General features: G+C 38.3%; 2 protein-coding genes across 3 annotated transcripts in view; both read left to right on the top strand.

Moving 5' to 3' along the window:
* The first annotated feature begins 4,304 nt into the window (after positions 1-4,304).
* Positions 4,305-5,882, top strand: LOC146457530 (trace amine-associated receptor 6-like). Its single transcript, XM_085091860.1, has 2 exons — positions 4,305-5,626; positions 5,774-5,882. Exons 1-2 carry the CDS (start codon positions 4,761-4,763, stop codon positions 5,880-5,882), a joined length of 975 nt encoding a protein of 324 aa, XP_084947986.1. The 5' UTR covers positions 4,305-4,760.
* A 7,763-nt stretch (positions 5,883-13,645) lies between these two features.
* The window catches only part of LOC146457529 (trace amine-associated receptor 6-like), a 10,066-nt gene continuing 9,751 nt past the window's right edge, over positions 13,646-13,960 (top strand). For both annotated transcript variants that reach the window (XM_085091851.1, XM_085091850.1), the window contains exon 1: positions 13,646-13,960. This exon is cut by the window's right edge and continues 387 nt beyond it. The gene's annotated coding sequence lies outside the window, so the exon portion shown is untranslated.

Here is a 13,960-nt window from a genome sequence, read left to right as displayed (position 1 = left end):
TGAAACATCGGTTTATTTTGTGCACGTCGATCTCACTGTCCGGTGATCTGGCACGTATGAACATGATATTTAAACACACATTTAGAAAAATTTGACGAAAAAATAACGGATAATCCCCATGGCACTAGCCCTTTAAAGTTGATTCAATTCCTTTTTAAAATACAATCGAATGGTATGGAAAGGAACGTTAACGCAATAACTTTCCAAGAATTCACCTGTCTGGTATCGACTTCATCTTGGGTTTCTTGTTGAAATATTTGTCTTGTATCAAAGTTTGACAAAACAACTATCATTAGCCGTTTTTATACCAAAGGACGCATTATCCGTCTGGAAGAACTTGGCCGGACAAACCTTTGTTGTTCGTCTGGTTATTCATCTCTAGTATAAAGACGAGCACAAGACGCATTATCCGTCTCGACGAATTATCTTCCGTTTTTCGTCTTGAACGAAGCCCAAAGGAAAATAGTTCATTCAGACAGATAAAACTCCCCAAATATCAGACACAAACCACTTCTCCGGTAATAAGCCCTTCCGAATGATTAAATATAAGCGCATGGGCTGTTCTGGGTAACAATTTCAACCTGTAAGAATAACGTTTCATGCCATTTTCAGCTGTTTTTACTGTAAAGGCAAAACGATTTCAAAACACAAAACTTTCTCTAATATTATTGGAACCACTTTTGGAGGGAAACTATTGTCACATAACATTTGAAGTTTAACAACCCGTTACGTGAACTTTTAGCTTTTTGTGCCGCCGAGTAAATTGTCTGCAACTATCGCTTCGGTGGCTAAGATAAATCTTGGTAAAGCTCATTGAAAATATATCTTTTCTGGTCGATGTACAGTTACGGCCTAACGGTTAGTTAATCTTGAATTGTTGGTGGATAACACCTCCAGTGCTTGATATGAAATTTGACTACTTTCATTCCGTGACATAGTCCAGCTTACGTGCAACCAACGGTTCTTCTGTTTTTCATAATCGTCTTTTGTTTATTAAACTCAATGAGTTTAGCGCCAGCAAGTCGACATACACGACTAATTAAAGAGGCTTTGAGAACTATTTTTCGTGACACTGATTAAAACCTAAACTCAGACGCTTTAACAATGACAGCTGAAAAATAAGGCCACGTTTTCTTCAAAAGGGTTATGCTGGTGCACGTAAACTGTTCCTGAATGTTTATGGAAACCTATGGCCAAGATTTAAATGGATGCCAACTTGCAAAGAGCCAGGCCGATGTTTTCGAAATTTTTTTTTCCTCGTGTCTTGGAGAAAATGGGTGATGGCTCATTACGGCTCGTTTGTACTTTGAAAATTCAACCTATTTTGTCCAGTTCATGATCTAGAAACAAATCATGAACGAATAAACTTTTTCAAAGAGTTTTGAAGAATACACTTGTTTGTGGCTGGCTCTTTCTTTAATGAAACTTCACTTGATTTTGTCCCAGAGATAAATGATCTCTAGTTTTGTTCATTAGGAAATCTCTAAGCAATTCTTCTATGAGGAAGGTGTTTAATCATACACTAGGAAAATTTCAGGAAAACCCGTTAAAGTTGAACCGTTTCTTAAACTTGATCGGATTTTGTAGGAAAAAAAAGGACGTTAACGCAACAATTTTGTAAGAGTACACGTACCTGTCTGTGATAAACAGCACTGTAGACTTCTTGTTAAAATAAGTTTGTTCTGCTTTAACTTTTGACAGACAAAAATATATTTAAGAGAGAATACGGGAATCAAACCCTTACTCAGCTGCACACTAGTTCTGTACTAAGCATCATTCGGAATCCCAGCCAGAAAAACATTGATTGTAATAAGTTAGTTAATGGTACCCTCAGGAGGTTCATTAGCACACACAACACAGTGTGCACACATCACCTGAACTTGCAATTTTTTTTGATATTTCCGTCCGTTTACGTCAAGCACGCAAAGGAAGACGTCCTTGTTTTCTTTCCATTAAAAACTTTTATTTTGTTCAAATTTATTTGAGGGAAGCGACCATTTGTATTTTCTTTTATCAAGTAATAAATAAAGTTGAATGTAAGAACGCTGAGTAACTTGTATTTCGTAGTTCCCTTGTGAAATGAGTAACTCTCAAAAACAGAGGGTTATGGTTCCCTGGGTTTGGTTGAGAATTTGTCTTCCTAACGGAAACCAAGGCATATATGTATACATAAGACCGGGCGTTCTTGCCTACAACAGAATGGAGCTCTTGTGCCAAGAAATCAAATTGCATATTTTTCAAACTATCTTGTGAGTTGTAAATAAGTTACACTGCTATGTCAGATCTTTTTCCCAATGATTCGAATAATTGAAAATAACACTGACCAGGACTGAAGTTGGAAATGCCTTAGAGTATTTAAGGCCATATGAGAATTTTTTTGTACGAAAACAGGTTTCCTTTCCATGGAGAAATTTTTTAGTTTTCAATGTACAGAAAAAAAAAAAGATATATATATTAACCAAAAACTTACTAAGACCAAGCATCAAAAAAAATTCAAAACCGTGCTCTGTTCGTTTTAAACTTAAAAGTTTTAAACAAGGTTGTCTTAATGTTTTAGGAGCGTAAAAGAAGTTGCCTCTGACTTACCTGTTTGACTAAAAATCTGTAACGCGGCAGTAAGATACACTGACATCAGTTTGTCAAGGCTGCTACAATTAAAATAGAATTTTCTTACTGAATGGATATCGACGAAATGTCGCCTTTCCTCCATTAACTTAAAATTATGTTAATGCTCAGTTGTAAATTTCATTTCAAAAGTCAATTATTCCACTAGAATATTTAAGGAGTTTTTCTGTACGTTCCCTTTTTTCCTTTTACATAAAATGCGCCAACTAAGAACATAAATAAATTATATATTTACAATTAAAACAACAGCCTCAAAAAAGGGAAACGGAAAAAGGGCTCAAAAACCAGTTTGATTTTTCCGCTTATATTTGTTGGGGAAAGTAAAGAAACAGAGACAGAGCTTTCTATCCACTGTACTTTTGACAAGGCTTACAACTACGGCTTTCGAAATGCAGACGACACGATTTACAAGTTTCTTCCAAGAAGAAATGAAAAAAACAAAAAAAAACAAAACCAAAATAAAACACGAAGGAATGAAAATCACGTGATATTACAAAGTACCACACCTTAGGGTAGGGTCACAAGTCTAGTCTCACGGGGTTTTTAATTGTTCGTCCTGAGCGAGTGCTGGGCCGTAACAACATTATTTTGTTAGAGAATTTGTAACTTGAGAGGACGTCTGGAAGAATTGTCACGCAGATTGTTAAAAGGTACCAACACACAGAGAGATGTATTTAAAGTATTGCTGGGCTTTGATTGCTCAAGGCTGTCAAAAAGAATATATGGGCAAACAAAATCTCGACGTCAAGCTAAGATTGTGTGTTCAAGATTCATGAACATCAAGAAGTTGAACGTATTCTAGTACTTGGTGCGATCTTCAGTATACTATTGCTCGAGAAGCTAGATTGGTGATGGGATAAATAAAATAAATCAACTTTGTTTAACGAGGGTGACACTTAACAGCCTAACGACTGACAAACCTGTGGCCCTCGGATTCCAGATCAAATTGGAATGTGGAAATGTTGGTTTTTGTGGAGGGAGGAAAACCGGAGAACCCGGAGAAAAACCCTCGGAGCAAGGACGAGAACCAACAAGAAACTCAACCCAGATATGACGTCGAGTCCGGGAATCAAACCTGGGCCACACTGGTGAGAGGCAAGTGCTCTCATCACTGTACTATCCCTGCTCCCACAGATATATTTATTTCGATGTTATGTTAAGTTTTGAACGTTTTTGACATATATATTTTTTAAATGGATGCAGGCGGATGACTGCGAAGTTCATCGTGAAGATCAGAAGCAGAAGTTATTGAAATGAAAGAGTTACACAAATGATATCTCGGACACACCACACGTCACAGAAAGAAAAAGCAAAAGTACAGCTGCAGACTTTTATTATGATTATTTTTTATAGAGAGGATGTTGGTTTTAATCAAATGAAAAGGTGGATTAAAATCTGTTAAGTCCGCCTCATGTTTTTCTTTTAGGATTGGGATAATTAAATTTCTAGCTTGGTAGGAGGATATTGGAGATTGTAGATCTAATCACCCATTGAAGTTTTGGTAAAAATTTAAATAACAATCTATTTGAATATGTTTCCGGCTAAACCGTTCAATAATTATTTACCTTAGGTAGGAAAACCTTTTCTGATTGGCATGGAAGATGAAAAACATACGTCCTATACCTATCTTTACTTATTAAAAAAGCAATTTTATCACGTATACAGTGGCGTAGCGTCTCCCAAGGTTTCCTCTATCATCAGCGAAACCATAAAAAGAAGGGAAAGGTTTTACAACGGGACACCTTTTTCTGGATTGTACAAGGGATTAAAAGCTGTCCCTATCCTGTCCATAATGCAAGGGTTCGGTAAAATCCATCAACTGTTGCTCATTCCTGTGTAACGACGTTTTAAAGAGACTGCTTACAAGACGGAGGTTTCGCTAAAAGAAAAGATTGTTGAACAAAACTCAGAAAATTATCTCAAGGGAAACAGTTACCTCTGTCTTCGTAAACCATTGTTCAGTGACAAGAGGGAAAACGTTCTATTTTACGGGTGTTCAACTTTACCTCGAGATTTCGGTCATCCCTTTGACGAATGGATAGCATCTTCCTCTAAAGTTTTGTTTTATAAATTACTGAAGGGAAGCTTCAACTGAATATCCAGAGGGATCGAATGCTGAACTGATCTTTTTATGAATGAAACAGCAGTGCAAAATGAATGTATCAGTCCATTCGAGTTCTTGTCATGGTAGAGAAAACTCCATTCACATAGTTATGATTGCCCTAGTTATGATTGGATCCATAGTCGGAAACAGCATCATCTGTCTCTTGCTCGTCCGTTTTAAGACTCTGCGGACAGTGCCCAACATCCTGATTGCGAACTTAGCTGTGGTTGACATTCTCAATGCGGTTACTAACATGCCACTTATGACAATGTGGTACATTTGTAAAGTGCCTTATTTCAAGGGCCGTAGCATCTCCTGGTTCATCATATCATGGCACGTCTTGGTCATGTACCTGATAGTATTTAACCTGACAGTTCTCACCATGGATCGTTTCGGGGCAATTGTTTATGGTTTTCGTTACCACTCGTGGCAAACTCTCAACAAGGCTAAAGTAGCAGTTGTGTTAGTGTGGCTCCTAGCTGCTGCCTATACGTATGGGATGTTCATTTTGGGGCTACACATCGATATCGGAGACGCGCCAGTGTTGGTGTACAGAAAGCGCTATTTAAGGAAATTTGGAAGGCATTTCATCATTCCGAGTTACCTGGTTCCGTTTAGCATCATGCTGATTCTGGGAGGGGCAATTTGGTTAACCGTGCATGTTCACAGCAAGCGTATCTTGCCGTTCAGTTCAGTGGCAAAACAAGCTAAAAGCGAAGTGAGGACCGCTCAAACTATTGGCTTGATATGTGCTGCATTTTTCTGCATGGGCGTTGTCCCGATGTTGTTGCATTGCTTCGCCAAAATTCACGGCTCATGGCCACACTTTCTGGCGTATTTTCTGATGCACTTGAACAGCATGTCGAATCCTATTATCTACTCGCTAAAGACGCGGAGGTAAGATTCCTGCAATGAAAAATTTCTGTTTTAATAATCCCGACTACGATCCTAAGCGTATTATTAACTTGCGATTCATTTCCTACAATCAAATATTTGTGGAATTAAGGCATTTATTACTATGTATTTTGTTTTCATTCTTAAAAGGTTTCGCACTGCGTTTTGGTTACTCGTCAAGGAACCTTGTGAGAAGTCACAGGCTTACGTTAATCCAGGCTCTATACTGATGTCAACTCTACAACCAAACATTCAGTGACCTTTCAACCCGGAAGAGATCTATTTTTGGAGTGCTATCTACTTCGGTTACTGTTTCAACGTAAGGAATACCATCAAGACACAACAAGCTTGCTTGCCTGCTCGAATATGTTTTCCATAAACAAACAATAACGTTTTTAAGTTTGGGGTTGAAAAGCTGAAGTCCTTTGCTTTCCACTGCAAGGTGTAGGCTATCCACTAAACCAGCTTAGGAAACGCAATACTTATATGCAATATAAGTAACTGTTATTTCATCAATGCAAGCTTGGAACTCGGACACTATGTCAAGAACTTTACAGACGTATTTGAAATCGGATGGCTTTCAATCCTAGAAAAATGGGATCCTATCCTCCTAAAATTGTGTTTTAGGCGGCCTAATGTGGCATTGAGAAGTGACCTGATTATCTCAAATGGGTGAAACGAGAACAGAAACAGAAACAGGGACCAAGCTGGTTCCAGCTGAGCGCGAAACGTTTCACGACAATGCATCTGGGTTGCTTTTGGAGATCATAGAGCTAATTTAAGACCTAAAAAAAATTGTTTTATGCAAAAGTAGAAGCTATGTTGCTGCCAAATTATCCTTCATGGTTTTTATATTTCCTTTGCCCACGTACAAGCAACGAAACAATGCTTTCAATTATTCTATCTATAGTCCTTTGTAGTTAGTTAGCTTTAACTCGAACGTGTTCAGGAAAACGCTCAGTTCTAGTCAACGTGCCATCGTGTAAAGATCAAGACTATAACTTAAGTATAACGCTGTAAAATCCCTAACGCGGACACAGAAGTAAGCCTCTTTACTTTGCGCATGTTACTGTTTTTATTGCTTTTTTTTTGTATCGGATTTATGAAGTTTTCACTTTTGTTCCTTAAGTTTATAATAGCTTTAGTACTTAGTCTTACTATAGTTTTCGTTGTATTTACTTCTTAGTTTTCGAAACCGCTTTATACATCGCTTTGTTACCGTACCGCTTTGTTATCGCTTCGCTACACATCGCTTCACCTTCAAGCATTGTTAACGTCTCTACCGCTTCTTCAATAAATTTTGTTTGGTCATCTTACCTTCGTGAACCTTTGTTGTGGCAAACCGTTTTCATAAGCGCGTATAGAAGTTCTGTTTCTTAACGAGGGATTAACGACCGCCTGTGAGTAACGATCTGCGCTCACAAGCTATATAGTTTTAAATTATGTAAACTTATAATACGTTTAGTTAGCTGCTTTCCTAGATTTTCTTTTGCAAACATGTATTCTTTTATGGTTTCTATTTTTTTAATTGCGTGCGACGTTAGGAGAACACATCACAATCTGTTTCTGGGCTGTCGAACCCAGCAGATCCTTTTGGCGACTAACAGAAACACACGTCCGAGAGAGTCTCTGAGAGGGAGAGGCACTGGATATGTCAACCCGCGACAGTGTCCCTTTAAAGTATACTTTCCCCGTAGCACGTACCAATGAAAATTGACAAAAAACTGAATGTGTTGTATTACTTGTAATACTGTAGAGCATCAAATATGACTGAAGCTATTTCGAAGTGTAGTTTAGATCTCAAAGTTATCCTATTTAATGGCCTTGAATAACACATTCGAACCCAGACTAAATCGAAGGCCCTTAACGACCTTAACTAATCAATGATTTCTTCTAGATATTACATTTTTAGCAGAGAAAGGGAACCTGGTGGAAATGGCAAATGAAACACTATTATTAATTACTTAAGTAATATATGATTATATATCCAAGAATCCCTTTCACATGAAGAATTTTGAATGCAAAATGACTTTGGCAATTTGAAGTCTGAGAGGATGCGGCTCCATGTGGAAATAATACATGCCATCTAAAATCTGTCATATCAAACTTAGGGAGATGACGTCATAAGTCACGTGACCACACCGAAAATAAGCGTTTTACTTCACTGTGTGAATAGGAAAAAAAGGACATGATTGAAGGGCTGTTTGTAAGTGTTACTCAAAACTGGGCGGTTTACTAATCTTTAAAAACATTAAGGGGGCTAAGAGTAAGACTATAAGGCCTAGAGTAAGAGAAGACTAGTTGTACTAGTGCAAATATTGGCCCAAATAAATAAGCCCTTTGCCGTAGTGTCAGCCCTGCAATCAGTTTGGTTTATTTACACTTAAAGTGACGTCTGGCACGTGCATTTATCAGAAAGGCAGCAGACATATATTTTTAGTAAAGGCTTTTGACAGCAGTGTTTACATATTACATATATTAATTGTCACGCGCTAATCGCTTCCAGTCACGCACGGTTACGTTTGTTGCGGTTTTAGTGGAAAAATGAAAATTTTGTGCGCCTAAAAGGTATCTGTCGGTGGGCGAGACTTGAGCCGGCAAGAGAATAGCCACTGTATGAAACGCTTGTAAACAAATTGCCATCTGTAGCGAGGTAAAGCAAAATACTTTTGCCTAGAAGTTTGTAATTAATGTCGATAGACCTTTTACGGCGTATCCGAGCAGGTGTATTACTTGGTTATCACTGGCAACGCAGTACGAAGGCCCAATCATCCATGAAATGTCCAGATCGACCTGCAGGCGAATTCACGAGAGATCCCGTATTTTCAGGGTCACCCAACGGATCGTTTCAGTAAATTACCTATTCGAAAGGCCCTTAATCCCCTACAATTCACTAGAAAAAGGATTTTAAGAAAAGAAATTGGAGGAATATAGTTGTGCCAGAAAGCGTCCAGTCGTCCAGTTTTGAACTTTCCATACATTTGTCTGAATAGCGAACCGCCGTGAACTGCTTCTAAAAATAGTTCGCGGGAAAAAATACAGGGAAATGTATGGAAAATTGAAAACACGACTGGACGCTTTCTGGCACAATTACATCCCTCCAATTTTTTTTAAATTTAAAATCCTTTTTCTAGTGCCAAAAGTTTCCAATTCATGAATTTTTCAGAAGCGATGTTTTATGAAAATTATTTGACATCGGATTTCCATACAAACACTGTTATTTCAAGCCTGTTTGTCTACTTGTTAAAATGGCGTCGAAAACCGTGATGAGGCCTATTTAAGGCCTTGTGTTTTCGGATGGATAAAAATGTCGTTTCGGATTCCGAAAAAAGGTGAGCTAAGATTTTCGGAAAGAAATAAGATGTAAGGTTTTCCGTCGGGAAATGGACCAAGATGCCCTAGTAATTTCGAAAAGACTCAAGTTCCCCTAGAATGACCGAAGAGATAAAAGTATTACAGCGCGGCCTTAAATGAACTTACAGAGATTTAAAGGCACGCCATAGCCTAAACTAGAATAGCGTTTCAAAGGATCTGAGAGAAAACTGTCGTTGGGTGCCCCTGTATTTTATTATTTGGGAAACATGCTTAATTTCGGCGTTTTCAATGCCCCTAACATCAAGATGCCGATTTGATGGACGATTAACTTTGCAAACACAACACAACCGAAGAATAAAAAAAACGATTAATAAGGGTTTTCAACGGTTAACATGCAGCATTTCCACATAAAAAGAATAGAAGACCATCAAATATCTTTATAAACTGCTGTTAATCGTTGTTAACCGTTGGAAAGTACGTTAAAGCTCCCGTTAATCTGCTGAATTAAAGATTTCCCCTGTATCAGCCATTCTAAACAATAAACATGAACAAGCGGTTTATTTGAAAGGCAGCAGACATGTATTTTCAGTAAAGGCTTTCGATAGCAGTGTTTACAGACAGTGTATTGCATATTTTAATTGTCACGCGCTAATCACTTCAAGTCACGCACGCGCTTTCTTGTCGTGACATCCTCTAAATGCCTAAAGATCAGCTATGCACGTCACCGTGTTTGATATTTTTAACAGCTTTAACTCCTATAAAGTATTTGTTTTCACATTTAAACCTTGAAAAAATGCTTTTTATTTTTGCAAAAAGGAATTTGGAACGAGAATTTAACTTACAGTATCGGTCTATAACCATACCGTCTTACTTCATCGGCCCCTCAGCCCCTTCAGCGCATGCTTTGTTTTAGATGTCTTAGGCGACCGATTCTCCTGAACGAAATCACTTTAAAATATACACTAAAAGTACAGAGACACGTTCAGAGCAAAATGACAGCTACAATAGCACAAACTATGCCCAGTTATCTCATAACCTCTGCCAATGCTAGCCACACGGATACCAAATTTGGTGGAAACTTAAAATACGGCGACAAGTTCATACTGATTTTCGCCCATCAATTTTTTATGCGGCAATCGAAATCAACTAAAAGGGCTTCAAAAAATCTGCATTTGTGAATTACACGTGAATTAATGTATGGGACGTTTCTTAACAAAGCATATCCTCAAAAAACTGGAAATTTCTTGGAATACAATCGTTGACAAAACTCGTAAAGAAAACTGCAAATTTTGCGCATATATTTCAATCTAGCTTAAAGAAAACTCCGCCTGGAGAGTAGCAAACCTTTACTTCCCCCTCCCCCTAACTCAATGTTGCTTTGAAGGCCGGACGATGTCCCAGCCTTCTTTTTTTTTTTTAGCGGCAGAGCAACATTGATGAGGTGGTTCGGGGGGGGGGGGGGGGGGGTTGAGTTGTTGACGTATCATTGTAGCGGTCAAATTTGGAGATGTCCACGATTGTAGTTCTTGACAATTTGAATGAATGAACGAGTACATGATTGCTCCTTGGCTCTTGTCCTTGGGCACTAAGGTGTCTGAACAATGTTCTTTTTAGTGCCCTGGCCCGGACGCCTTGTCTGAACAAGGCCAAAATCTATCTATTTTCAGAAAGCCTTCACGACAAGACCGTAAGGTGATATGGTAATCGGAAGGTCTTAGGTTCGACTCCTGATAGGAGCACAAGGACTTTTTGGCGAGTATGCCTGTGTCATTAACTGATTAATACATCATTCTCATTTATTGATAAATTTACCCAACTCAGTTATGGCTAACCTCGACAGGCAAAGGCAAACTTGGAAAAGAAAACATCGTTTTATCTATTGGGATTCCGTTTACCAGAAAATTTAAAGCGCAGAATGAGTTTAGAAGACGGACTGATCTTACTGATTGATTTTAGGTTTTCAGTGCAAGTATATGAACGTTTGAAGTGAAATTTCCTGAAGAAAATGTCAGTTTTTCTTCCCAATTAATCCGAATTTGTGAGGCGGATAATGTATTCCGATCAGATGTTCCAACGAAGCGAACCGTGGAAGATATTGTAATTGTTAATGTTCGTAAGCGGGTACGGAGAACTCTTCCGAAAACAAGCACGTTTTATCGGCCAAAAACACCCCCAATACGGTAACGCAGCTAACACTAAACTTGCACGAAAAAATCCTAAAAAATACGACTCTTAGAAACTGCTACTCACACACGCGATAATCGTAGCCGTAACTATGCTCACGAACTCGAACTCGCGTACGCACGCGCGCTAATCTCGCGTCACGCCAGTTCGGTTACTGTCCGCTTAACAGTTAAGCTGACATTTTTTCACCGCATCCACATTGAAAACGAGATATTTTCAATCAGCTCCATTTTTAAACCGTTTACGAAAATTTATGCTTTATCACTATTCTAGATCGTCGTGTTACTGTGGAGGGTAGAAAAACCTCGCTCCCAGATCTTTTCTCTTTTAAATTGGGAGGAGTGGATAAAGCCTTGCGAACAATGTTCGAGGGTAGAAGAAACAAATGCACTTCATGTTTAGGTTCAAAACAGAACCTAAAACCCACTGAATCGCGCTGAAATGGCCAAAATACGGCATACAAACACTGGCAAGATATCTAGGAGACAAGGTAGGCCATTTTTGTTCAATTCATACCCTTTATTTTCGACTCCAAAACACGTTCGTAAATTCCCATACAAACCCTTTTAATTTACGCCATTGCGTAACACTAAATTTACAAAGATCAAACAAAGATCTTTATTTTAACGCTCATACAGCTTGGGCTACCTGTGGTCCAATGTCCCTTTCTTCCAGAAGCAAAAGATTTACGGATATTAAAGGGTCACAGTCACCTTTGTGACCGCGCTGACCTGGACACTAGTTTTGTCAGTTCGAAAAGCGTCTACGTCAACCTGAAATCAAAAGTACGCGTCGAATACATCTAGAAATCCGCTTCAATCTTCATAGTGTTTTATTGGATTTTCAATCTTTTACTGAAAACCTGTTTCTGAGTATGCTTTTGGTCATCCTATGATATTATTTTATCATATTTGGTTAAAAACAGTATGGATCGCGTCTCCAACGGAACATGAAAAGAAGAGGTGGGAAACGTGAAGGCACTCGGTGGAAGAAATCGCCTGCGTCGACTAAAATAACAAGAGAAAATCAATCAAAAACATTGGAGAGCAAATCACCATGATATATATTTGGAAAATCGCATTTTCTTAACCTGGCGAAAGGTTCGTGCGGAGGGAATCTTCGTAAACGATTCGAACTTCGCGTCATGGCTGCTTGGTTTGGAGCTCAGACGAAGACAAGCTTCGGTACACAGTCGATTATCTCCTCGACAAGGACAACCTCTAGTACAGCCTTGTTTTCTACGAGTCGAGCAACCGTTCTTGCAATGACATGGGTTTGGTTCCTAAATTTAGATAGTGAAGAAGCTGTAGAAACGAAATTATATTATAAAAGTAAAATATATGATTGAAAGCAGAAATAAAGCTTACCGGTCGTTTCGCTACAAAGTAGTTTCGTTACACTGCAGTTCAGTCGATTCGCTACGTTTTAAAATTGACATATTATGTAATATTTGAACTCAATGCTCTCATGCAAACACTGTGAAACGTAGAGACAGCTAAGATAATTTTTCACACGACCGGATACCGAAATAAACGATTAAGTGATTCTTCGGCTTCAGAGGTATTCGTTGACGTTTGGCTTTCCCTAAACAAGTCCCTCAGTAAATTTTCCATGGTATCAAGAAAACGAGTGTTCTAATATGACATTAGGTCTATAATCACTATAATAATTTTGACTGGCAAATACTTCGACTCGAAAAGATTTGTTTAGATTTTTCAAAGGATGCGCTTCTCAGCGCGAAACGTGCGATGAAGTGTGATATGCAAATCAGCTAAGAAATGGTATCTAATGCGCATGTGCACCAGATGACTGTGTCCCTTTAAGCGTAGATCTAGTATTATAATTATGAAAACTGCTACTGAACGAACAGTGAAAAGAGTGCAGAAAAAGTTAAATTAACAGACGTGTAATATAAGTAAAAATAGCGGGCTACCTAGCCCTTCGCCGTTGTATCAGCTTCCAGTGGGGCATCACAAGTGCGTCGCTTGCAGAAGCGCGATGGGGAAGATCTAAAATGAGTCCTGTAGCCTTATTGTGTAAAACTTGTAGCTCGGGCATAATGGTAGTATTGCCCCGGTCTCCCCAAAAAGTAATCCTAGCGCTTAATGGCAGGCAGGATTTGATGCGCCGCACAAGAACAAGTTTCTTGTTCATCTTATGGCGCGCATGTTATCAAAGTGGTTCTCTAACGTGAGGTTATTATTAATAACTAGGTAAGAAAAACATTGGGCTTCATCAAGATGTTTGCCACTAGCAGAAATAACAAGAGAAGCGATCCTACTTAGCCTCGCATTATCAAAAATGAAAAATCGCATTCAATGTAAATTCTATAAAATATGAAAGTCATCTCGACAGTCTAATTTTCTTTAGTTGTTGCTTCATTTGTAAATTGCACATGTTCTAATTTACATGGAGATTAATTAATTAGTAATCGGTATATCAAACATTACCATCTTTACGATTAACTAAAAACGTTGCATAGGGATTCTTGAGAGCGAAAGAGTAGATCACATTAATTGCCGGAATTGCCTTTGATTTATGGTTAAAATCTCTTCAGCGAGTAATATAAGAATTGTACGGATTGTGTTAAGGAAAGTTTGAATGCGAGCAACCATTTACATGTTCTCCGCATGGTGGGAATAAGTCAGCTGTTGAGTTATCAGGAACACTGAATATCAATTAAAAGGTGATTACTTTTCTAAAATGTAATATAAATCGGATAATCCGAAAAAAAAAAAATAAAAACGGTCCGTCAAAATCATTTATTTATTTTATGCCGACAATTTTTCATAAGCAGTAACAAGAAAAATAATGATTTCGTTGAGTCCTGAAGCTCAA

The sequence above is a fragment of the Pavona decussata genome, unplaced genomic scaffold (assembly GCF_977016875.1).
Source record: "Pavona decussata unplaced genomic scaffold, jaPavDecu1.1 SCAFFOLD_241, whole genome shotgun sequence".
Lineage (NCBI taxonomy): Eukaryota > Metazoa > Cnidaria > Anthozoa > Scleractinia > Agariciidae > Pavona > Pavona decussata.
Note: the sequence above shows the minus strand (reverse complement) of the source record. Positions and strands in the feature narration are given on the sequence as shown.